At 38.2% G+C, this 11,336-nt stretch overlaps 1 protein-coding gene across 1 annotated transcript in view; it reads right to left on the reverse strand.

The window, feature by feature from the left end:
- The window catches only part of LOC141428853 (guanylate cyclase 32E-like), a 239,106-nt gene that overhangs the window by 22,370 nt on the left and 205,400 nt on the right, over positions 1–11,336 (reverse strand). Inside the window, exons 19-20 of the mRNA XM_074088889.1 lie at positions 7,998–8,121; positions 3,583–3,651 (exon numbers count right to left, since the gene is read on the reverse strand). Coding sequence (XP_073944990.1) covers positions 3,583–3,651; positions 7,998–8,121 — 193 coding nt within the window. The remainder of the gene's footprint in view (positions 1–3,582; positions 3,652–7,997; positions 8,122–11,336) is intronic.

Genomic DNA, 11,336 nt, shown 5'->3' on the forward strand with positions numbered 1-11,336 from the left:
AGCGAATATAAGACAGACGCAGAAAGCGATTATGTCACATAATGTACAATTTTTTTTTTGTGATTTTGCTCAGCGGGGGACACTAGGTATTATACGTAAAAACAAGGACTTATTTTTAGCAAAAAAAGACATGATAAAATAAGAAGCTAATAAACATTATCTAAGTAATTAACGGTATTTTACAAAATCCAAACTGATTCTAAAGAGACAAAATGTTCTTCACCTCAATTACCTATTTCATTAAGCAACCTTTTATTGAATATTTTGGTTTCTTTTTAAGTGTCTTCTCATTTTACTGGCTGAATGGACAAAAATAAAACTTAATTAAATACCTACGCATAATAAAATTAATGAATCTCTACTCGAAGGTTTCAATTCAATTAATTTATATCACATTTCCAAAGCTTTCAGAATGTGATCAGTAATTTAAGGACTCTGGGAGACTTGCTCATGTAGGAATGAAAGAAAATAATAATTCGTGACATCACAAGAAATAAAATGAAGAAGTAAAAATACGTATCGCACGAATCAGAATAATGCCGCCCTTATGGGCAGCGCTGGGCTTCCTTTGGAACCATCAGGACATCATACATTTAACACAAAAAACAACAAACAGTAAACTGTCACGCAATACTTTAAAGTTAAATACAAATACGAACATTCTAACATAAATAAGCATGGGCAAATTTCCTTTACCCTTTAGGGCAGGAAATAAAAAATAATACAAGAGCGCCACGCGCCACCAAGACAGCTGGGCTACTACGAAACTCAAAGTTCGTATCGTATCGTCCCTCTCGCTCTCGTATTAAATAGTATAAGTGCCAGGGGGACCGCACGACACGAACTTCGAGTTTCGAGTTTCGTAGTAGCCCAGCAGTATCTCTTTATAGTCTATGCGCTCCAATCACAGTCCAGAACACACTGCTTGATTTGAGGTGGAGAGAAGAGGAGGTAGACCACAAATATTTCAATTTAAATCTCGCCCTACCGCTACCTACTGTTAACAACGCTCGGTACTCTTACACAAAATGGTTCTAAGAGAAGACCAGCGTCGGTATCATGCTGAGTTGGGACGATTTCGTGACAATTTCTCTGTTTCCATTTTTCTCTGTTACAAAAATCTTAAGTAAATTACACGAATATTTTTTTTTCTTTCATTCTTTCTTTCTTTAGATGTGGCGAGTGGCAACATCATATTGGTCCCCATCAGCAGGGCTACTAAGAAATTCGAAACTCGAAGTTCGTGTCGAGCGGTCCGTCAGAGAGAGACCGCACGACACGAACTTCGAGTTTCGAGTTTCGCAGTAGCCCCGCAGTGCCGTCCGGCAATGAGCGGGTAGAACATCGATTTAGAATACCCGATTTAGAATATTAGGGTATTCCTAGAGTATTCTGAATGGATGGGGTAGAAAGACAAGTGATTCGTTAATGTAAAGTAAAAACACACTATCGATCATTATTCAGAATGGAGTTCGATGGCGTGCAGTATATTATCTAGCTTTACATATTTCTGGCTTATCGTTGATGGTAGGACAATTAATGCCTTACATTGTTTGCCACGATATTGAAGATGATTTTAACCTAGAAACACCAGGGAATACATTATACACGTCTGATGCTAATTGGTTTGTCTCGCATGAGATAGTTTTGAATGTTAATTAGACGCCCAAATGTCCTTTACGCCCTTTGAGCATCAAGGTATCGATATTTTGTTTTCCAAATACACTAGCTTTTACCAGTAACTTCGCTCGTGTTACCTATTAGAATTAGATGTGTTATTCTGTTAATGAATTTCTAAATTTAAAATTTTACCTAGTTTTATTGTGAATTGAAAGTTCATTTATTGCACACTTATTTTATTGTTTAATTTTTTTTTGTTTTTTTAACTTTTGACATTTTAATTGTTAGTTATTGCACGATGTATTAATTTTTAGCATTGACATTTTAGCCTTTATTCTTTTTAATGTTGATTATATTGAATGAATAAAGTTTAGTTAAACTAAAAAAATTAATTGGAATTCCGAGATTTCGCAAAATTCTCTCGGAAATCCATAAAAATTACATTGTGGTATTCAAAAACGTTTCATAAAACACTCTTGCCAGATCATTATCTTGTACATAATAATCATTATGAACACTGAGCAAAAATCGTCCTCAGACTCGGTGGAGAGATGATATTCGCAGAGCGGCTGGCAAGAGCTGGATGAGAGCGGCCGAGGATCGTGCTCAGTGGCGTGCCATGGCCCAATGATGGGCGCGCCGGCTGAACATACCTAAACTGCGGAGTGTCCAACCCCTGATGTAAGCGAGTTCTCTGTACCCTTAATGTAAGTTTTCGGTTACAAAATACGTCTCAATCGCGTTCGCGTTAAAATCTCAATTTGTATGGAAACACGAACAGCGCCTCTAGCGGAACGTTTGCTGTTCTAGAGGTGAGACATATTTACTGGAATAGGTTTTTAGAATAGGTTTTGGCTTGGACGCGTGAGTAGGTACGCGATCCCGCCCGCGATTCTTTTAGCGTACGAGTATTTAGGAGTACGGCGGCTAACAATGTTCCGCCAACTTGAAACTAGCATTTATGTAGGTACACTTTTTAAATGTAAATTTTATAAAATTGCTGACAGTCCTAAGCCTGTATAAAGTATGAACGGAAGTTTTTAGTCGGTATTTAATATAAGTTAAAATTAAACAAATATGAAGTGTGAAGACTGAACTGTGACGTGAATTCGGTAGTTCGATATTAGTAAAACTACTAAAACTATTACGGTGTAGTTATACGCAATCACGGGAGCGCATTTACGGGAATCATTTTGTTTACGCAATGAGTCAATGAGGGCTATCGCGTATGAATCTGCCGCTAGAGGCGCTAGTGTAGCGTGAGGTCTCCGAAATGTCAAATCTCATAGTTCTTGGGTGAGGTACGCGGGTTTATTTAAAATTAGAATAATTTTGTGAATATTTTGCAATATCTCAAATTAATTATGGCAAATATGCGTTCCGCGGCAATGAATGTCTGTGTTTTGAGACAGTTTTGTCTTTCTGAAACCTTTGTCCTCCCTTTTTTCCGAACAAAACGGGGACTATGCAACACTGTGGCATGCTCGATATTTTTATGGTACGGTTTTAAGGTGTATTAAATATGATTTTAATCTAAACTTTGTTTTCACGCCCGTAATAACAGACTTTGAAAGCCATACTTAAAAACCTCACGCAACAGTGCGCCATCTAGTGAGACAAAAAACGATAGCCCTCATTGAGTTAAGTACTCGTAGATACTCGTGGACCTAGTCTTTCGATCTAGTCTTTTTGTGGACGCGTACTCGCATAGGGGTAACGAAATTCGAAAATCAAACTTCGCATCTTGCCGTCCCGCTAGTGCTAATATTAATACGAGAGGACGCTACGATACGAACTTCGATATTCTAATTTCGTGGTAGCCCCCCCGGAGTAACACTGCAATGCATTTATTTATGTACCTACTTATGTATTTTAATTGCCCCCACAGGGCCGCTAAGGATGAGTACCTACGGGATAAAACATGCCCAATTTATTCGTAAAATATAAACATGACACGCTTACCTTGTATACATTGTAGTATGATATGATGGAATCGCAGCACGTGTACAAATCATTCAGAATTTCCACCACCTACGGGAAAAGAACAAACGTTTTACACACAGTAATTTTGTTTATCATTGTACAAATAAGTACCTACCCTACCTACACAGTCTTATTTCTTTTCATTGCTACGTTTACTTGATAAAAAATATATTTTTAAAAGGGAAAAATGATCGGGTGTTTTGTACGAGATTCGAATCCTCTTAGTCTTCGCAACCGCTCCACGTCGGCCTAACAAACTACCTTAAATACGTAAACATAATATTACTAGCGTAAATAGACCTACAGTGGTGCGAGTGAAGAAACCGATCCTTACGGCATAAGCTATGTGTGGGAAAGAGATGAAATCAAAATGACAGCGTGACCCGTTTTGAATCAGTGAGCCTCCTTTAGCCTCCTGTCAAAATTTTCGTCGTATTTGTTTTGTGTTTATTTCTGCAATCCTTTCGATTTTTTGCATAAAACGGATTCCAGAATTGTGTCGTGTTCTGTGTTAAGTTGCGATACAACCTACTGCCATAACCCAAGTAAACATACATTTCACAGGTAAATATGATTGTACAAGTACCATTTTCATAGCTCTTATTTTAATTAAATGTATTCTTGAATTTACTTATTAATATGCTAGTATGAAGCGGTAAACAGTCTACTTCATTAATATGGCTTGATTTCTCATAATTATGTGTTAAATAAAAATATATTGTACCTATCCGTGAACTTGAGCACTTACGGCGTAGAGTTTGAATATTTTTTATCGATACCTTTATCGATATTCTTCCAATAAAGTTTTGTCAATTTAGCGATAATTTTCATAAGTTTCGTTAGAGTCATTTTTAATATTGAGATAACAATTGGACTTTTGTGCCACGCCAACTAAAAATACCTTAAGTGTTCATTAAAGCTAAGTAGGTAGGTACGTACCTTGTTTGTGTTTTATTCATAGCTTACTATTTACACTCTCGACATACGAATATAGGTGCCTAACTGTCTAGTGTAAAGTTAACGACGAGTGACATGTGTGGGAGTGTCAGATATTTGCTGGCATTTTTTTGAAATTTAGAAATGTTTATGAAGTTTCTAGTACTTACTTTACTGCAACAGCCCTTAAGATTTATTTGTACTGTGTACCTTAAGTACCTATATATATGACGATACCGGACACCCAAGACCCGAGAACAAACATTCGTATTTTCATACATATATCTGCCCCGACACGGGAATCGAACCGGGACCTCAAGCTTCGTAGTCAGGTTCTCTAACCACTAGGCCATCTGGTCGTCAAGAACGTGAAGAAGATTCGTGCAATATTGTAAGATTTACCACAGTATTTCAAGACCATGAGACTATTTTTGTAGGTTATCTTAACATTATAAAGTAAAGAAGGAACCCCTTTCATTATTGGTTTTTTGGAATCTTTTAGTATTTTTTATTTCAATTCCAAATTTTTATTACTTTTACGGTCATCCCGTAAAACCCATATCGAAAATACAAACTGAAATATAGATGCATAGAAAAACCAGAAAAATAAGACAGACAGTGTCCAGTGGTGGTGTAGTGTTATAGCACGTGGCACGGAATGCCACGTGGGCTCGATTCCCAGCGCTGGTCTTATTTTTCTGGTTTTTCTATGCATCTTTATTTCAGTTTGTATTTTCGATAACCCCTTTAATATCGGATACCCGTAAAAATAACAAATATGGAGTTGAAATAAAAAATACAAAAAGACTCCAAAAAAACCAATCATAACCCCTTTAATCTTTTTTACATTGTAATAATAATCTGATTTTATTCGACCTCATAAATAAAAACATATTAAAGTGTATAGTTTGGATAGGACTTTACCTATAATATATTTCTAATAAAATAAACGAAATGTAGAATATTTATTAGGGCCTATACATGGACCACCTTGAAAGTTTATGGATATGTTTATCAAAAATAACTACTACAACTGTTCCTATAATGATACAGTTTTTTCCCTTCGAGTTACGAAACCTTAAAAACGATTGCTCTCTCAAGAATTACAAACACAGGTGAAATGGTGTAATATTTCACGACATCAACAAAAAGCAACGAAGCAGGTGATATTCACGGATTGGAATGGCGCTCATCAATTCCCTGGTGGAGCCCACTTGCGCATGACAGAACATCTTTAATAGCATTTTGTGGCCTTTACCGATTTCCGGTACGCCGTTATGTTATTATTAGACGGAATTCCAGGCAGGGCTTGACACATGTATCAAAAGTACCGGTATCATAGTACTAGTTTATAAATAGACTAGAAACTAACCTAAAAAAATACCGGTACCAGTCACCTGCAAAGGTCTCTACCCACTACACCGTATAATACTAGTACCATGAAAGTAATAGGAACGTCTCAAGCGTCGAATGTTTCACGAGTACGACACGGAATACAACATGTCAATGACGTGTCATACCTATAAGAAGCGTATATCGGCACCGTTCTTAGGGTTCCGTACCTCGAAAGGAAAAAAGGGAACCCTTATAGGATCACTTTGTTGCCCGTCCGTCTGTGAAGACCCTTTTTCATAGGAATGCGTGGACATATCAAGCTGAAATTGATATCGAATACTTATGTCTGCGGTCCCTTGAAACCCTGAAAAAATCAAACTTCCAGGTCAACGCAATCAAAAGTTACAGTCATTAAACAACGTGTTTCCATACAAATAGCAGTGCACTGAAAACCTATAGGGCACTTCCAGTTGTCCTAGAAACTTAAAAATTTGGTATGAAGGTAGCTATTATTACACAACCAACTAGAAAATTCTGAAAATCTTGATTTTTTGTTTGTAAATATCAATGACCAATATAATCTGACCCCATACTGCGTACATTTTGCTTAAGAGTAGGGCTCTGCATACACTGGACTTATTAAATCACTCGGAAAAACCGAGAAATATCTTCAAGACACGATTCCCGTTTACATATGTACCTATAAATGTGCACGGAACTCGGTGCGCGAGTCCGACTCGCGCTTGCCCGGTTTTTTGATGTCTGTTCCCAGTAGTTCCATTGACAGTAATATTATAGTACTGTACTGTACTGTAGTGGGAACACACCGTTTTTGACGCTCCGTGCATGGCACGCGACGGCGAGACGGTTGGTTAAGAAACGTGGTACTTGGCATAGTCTCAATACAAAGAATATATTCCTCTTACGGTCATGGTATGATACGGTGTACCTAGTAGGTATAGAGACCTTTAATATCTGCCATAGCGGAGCGAGTAAAAATATTGACACATGCTATCGGCTTTAATAGTACATTGTGTCTTAAGGGCGGCAAATAAGGAATTACGAACGAGAGTCTATTAGAAGCCCGAAGTCGAAGACTGAGGGCTTTAATGAGTCGATGTTCGTAATTCTAGTACCGCCCGTGCGACATACAATGTTTTTCATCACATTTGCGAGTAAAATTATTGATTTGTAAGACAAAATATTAGTTTTGCCGATACCTTAGGCTGCCCTCTAGAGCAGCGCCAGCATCCTCACCTGCTGTTGCGTGCCCGAGCTCCGGGAGGGGGTGCGCGTGCAGCAGCGCGCGCAGCACCATCAGTACGGGCACTGACTCATTTACTGACCTTGGGCTTCATGACAAGAAAATTTGTACGGGCAATGACTCATTTGCCGACCACGGGTTTCATGACAAGCACATTAAGGTCGAGGGTTTTATTTGGGGGGTTGCAACCAAGGTAGCCTGCATGTTACGACACTGTTTACAAGCAAGTGTGATGAAAAAATTGATTCGTATCAGATATTTATCACCACCATCACCATATTTACCATCTTGCTCGCTAATCCTGCCGTGAAGCAGCAATGCTTGCACTGTTGTGTTTCGGCGTGGCGAGTAAGAGAACCGATGAAATTACTGGCACGTGAGGTATCCCATCTTAGGCCTCTAGGTTGGCAACGCGTCTGCAATACCCCTGGTGTTGCAGATGTTTATGGGCGGTGGTGATCTCTTACCATCAGGAGACCCACTTGCTCGTTTGCCATCCAGTAGAATAAAAAAAATGCACGTTTGTTGTGCATATTGGTGCTCGTGACTGCACTAAAGCATATTTTTGGCAATCAAGGATATATTTTTCATGTTAAACCTATATCATTATTTATTTTAAAATTATTAATTAGTCTAAGATCCGGTATAACAAATAATTAACTTCATCTGTTATTTGATAATGACAAAATTTAAACGTTACATATTATATTTATTATATTTACGTATTATTCTTTTTCCAACTTTTATTATTCTTTTTCTTTGTCCAACGATATAAAGTTGCCTTGTCAGGGTAATTATTTCTAATACCGTATCTTGGACTATTATTATTTAGGTTTACTTAGGTGAGGTAAGAGATTACCTGCATTGGTGTATTTGTAGCGGCTAGCTTGGTGAAGCCCACGATATCGCTGAAGTATATCGTGACGCACTCGAAGCTCTCAGCTTGCACCCTCTCTCCCCGTTTCAAAGCTTCAGCCACAGTTCTGCTCGAAAAAAATGCACACACATATAATACCCATACCATATACCATCTCCATCTTCCTGAGACAGCATCATAGTAAAATAGGAGAAGTAAGTTCACTACAAACAAAAGTACATCGCGCGGTTTGAATGTGTGCGCGCCGGTTGGCGCCGGTACGCACGCACCTGCCGCACACACACACTGATAATTTAAGGAGGATTAAGTTTTCTGTAGTTAAGGCTGCGCTGCCGTCGGTGCCGTGCGTTTTGATAGCTCGTCTTGCGCTCGCTTCGCGAGATGATCACCTTTCACGTTCGCGTACTCGTACTTACGTATTTTTTTTGTATTAGGTATAGTTGTTTATTAGTAGTATATAAGTATAGTGTAATAGTTTCGTGCAAGGAGACATAAAAAATAATAGATACCTACCTACCTATAAACAATATAGTTATAGTGTTATGTGTAGGTAAACATGAGTAGTATTACACAGTCGCCATCACCACTCCGGCGAATTTATAATTAAATAATATTTTTAATTTAAGTATTTAATAATAATATAGCGGCATAGAATCTTGTTTGTCTACTAGACACAGACATAAGACATTTTTAAGTTAATTTTCGTACTAAAAATATTTGCCGGTAGGTAATTCATTTAAAATAGACATCGACAAACCTAAGCGTACGCGCCGGTGTAGGCAGTTAAGTCTCCTAAAGCGTCGGAGTTTACATACTTCTCTTCTTTTACTATGACAGCATTTCCGAAGCGATACAACTTAGAGGAATCTTTAAAAAACGAGCCCATCAGTCTCTCAAAGGGCCGGCAACGCACGTATCCATGGTTAGCATGTCGTGGTTCATTCGCGAAACGGCGAAATGCAATTTTCTGGGATAAAAAGTTTTCTACGTGTCAATCCAAGTTATGTGTGAATTATCTATTCTGTGCATCAAAATTTAAGCATATCCATTGAGCCGGTTGTGCTTGATGGAGTAACAAATCCAATCGACCAAACTTCAAGTTTACCTGTACATATAATATTATTAGTTGGGTTGTGTGTTTTACGTAATAATAATAAGTTTTATGTAATAGAGTAATTTTCAACTTCAAGGTAGATAGGAATCACTCAACGATAACGCAAACCTATTTTTGGGTAGTTCGTGAGTAAAATAAATTTCCAGCCTCAAAAGCTATCAAAAGTCAGATAGGCAAACAATCAATTAAATTTTCAATATGGCTCACATAAAAAATAAGACGGCATAACATGTAAAAGTTAAAACAGTAAACTCTCAATTAAGTATTCATCCCAGCCTATATACGTCCCACTGCTGGGCACAGGCCTCCTCTCAGAACAAGAGGGCTTGGGCCATAGTTCCCACGCGGGCCCAGTGCGGATTGGGAACTTCACACGCACCATTGAATTGCTTCGCAGGTTTGTGCAGGTTTCCTCACGATGTTTTCCTTCACCGCAAAGCTCGTGGTAAATTTCAAATGTAGTTCCGCACATGAATTTCGAAAAACTCAGAGGTGCGAGCCGGGGTTTGAACCCACGACCCTCTGTTTGAGAGGCGATAGGTCAAACCACTAGGCCACCACGGCTCTAAGTATTACTCATATTTAATAGTTTTTTCTGCTAATCACTCGATTTGATTCCTTTATTTGATTATCGGTGAAATAAAAATGTCTAACTAAACAGTTTCTAAATGATTTTACTTCCTACACTTCGTCTTTGTGTAGACTTTTGTAAGTTCTTTTTATCTTTAATTTTAAGCAATAATACAGTTAAGCTACAAATAAATTGTCGTGTGTTTTTATAAGGAAAAAGTTACTGTATTTTTTGGTAATTAGCTTCGTCGTTGTACGTCGTTTTACCTTTGTACATATTTGTTCAAATGAATTTGAATTAAAGATATTCCCAGTACAGCAAACAAGATAAAACGACTGTAATTGGCAGTAAAAATAAATGTTAACACGCAGTTAATATGTTTGTGTAGGCATACGGCAGAGTTACACAGTTAGTAGAGTTGTACATGTATATATGGTATCTATAATTAAAATAAACGCCGCAATAAGGGCTATCCGCGCTGGGCCCGCGTGGGAACTACAGTCCAAGCCCTCTTGTTCTGAGAGGAGGCCTGTGCCCAGCAGTGGGACGTATATAGGCTGGGATGATGATGATGATGAATAAGGGCTATTGTTTTTTGTCTCACTAGATGGCGCACTGTTGCGTGAGGTTTTTAAGTATGGCTTTCAAAGTCTGTTATTACGGGCGTGAAAACAAAGATTAAAATCATATTTAATACACCTTAAAACCGTACCATAAAAATATCCAGCATGCCATAGTGTTGCATAGTCGCCGTTTTGTTCGCAAAAAAGGGAGGACAAAGGTTTCCGAAAGACAAAACTGTCTCAAAACACAGACATTCATTGCACCGGAACGCATATTTGCCATAATTAATTTCAGATATTGCAAAATATTCACAAAATTATTCTAATTATAAATTAACCCGCGTAGCTCACCCAAAAACTATGAGATTTGACATTTCGGAGACCTCACGCTACGCTAGCGCCTCTAGTGGCGAATTCATACGCGATAGCCCTCATTAAGTTGTAACGTTCTGCTACGGCAATATACCTATTTGAAGGTGAGTAAAGACTGTGTTCTCACCAGAGATGTACGAGGATGTTTTGCGAAAATTTGTTTGTCAAAGTCAAATAGTAGATTGTACAACAAGAGCTTAAAACCAGCCATTTTACCTAAGACGATCATATAGCCGCCCGAGCCGGTATTGCGTCCACACTGGTACTTTAGCAACCACAGATAGAAGTTTCTTAGTGTAGGTCATTTGGCTATCGTCTCTGAACATAGTATAGGGAAGTTAATATGGATGTGATGTTGTGAAAAACGCTCATTACGAGGCTTAAAGACTCGAACCCTAAAGCCTCTCGAGACTCAACGACTCAAAGCCCGCAAAGACGGTTTCTTGCATCCACACGTATAAAATAAGCCAATTTAATTCTCAAACATAGTCGAGTCTTTAGGGTGAATATTCGAGTGTTTCAACCGTTCGGTTAAACGTCATTACCATCCCGCGTTTATTAGCACAACCCAAAGTTGCAAAAATTTTGATCACGCTCCATCTAGAATCGGCATTGTCAATAGTAATTGCCGAAACGGTAATGACGAAAAAATACGCCGCAAAAACGCTGAATATTTACCCACTAAGACTCTGGAGTCTAAA

This window comes from Choristoneura fumiferana, chromosome 6 (assembly GCF_025370935.1).
Source record: "Choristoneura fumiferana chromosome 6, NRCan_CFum_1, whole genome shotgun sequence".
Lineage (NCBI taxonomy): Eukaryota > Metazoa > Arthropoda > Insecta > Lepidoptera > Tortricidae > Choristoneura > Choristoneura fumiferana.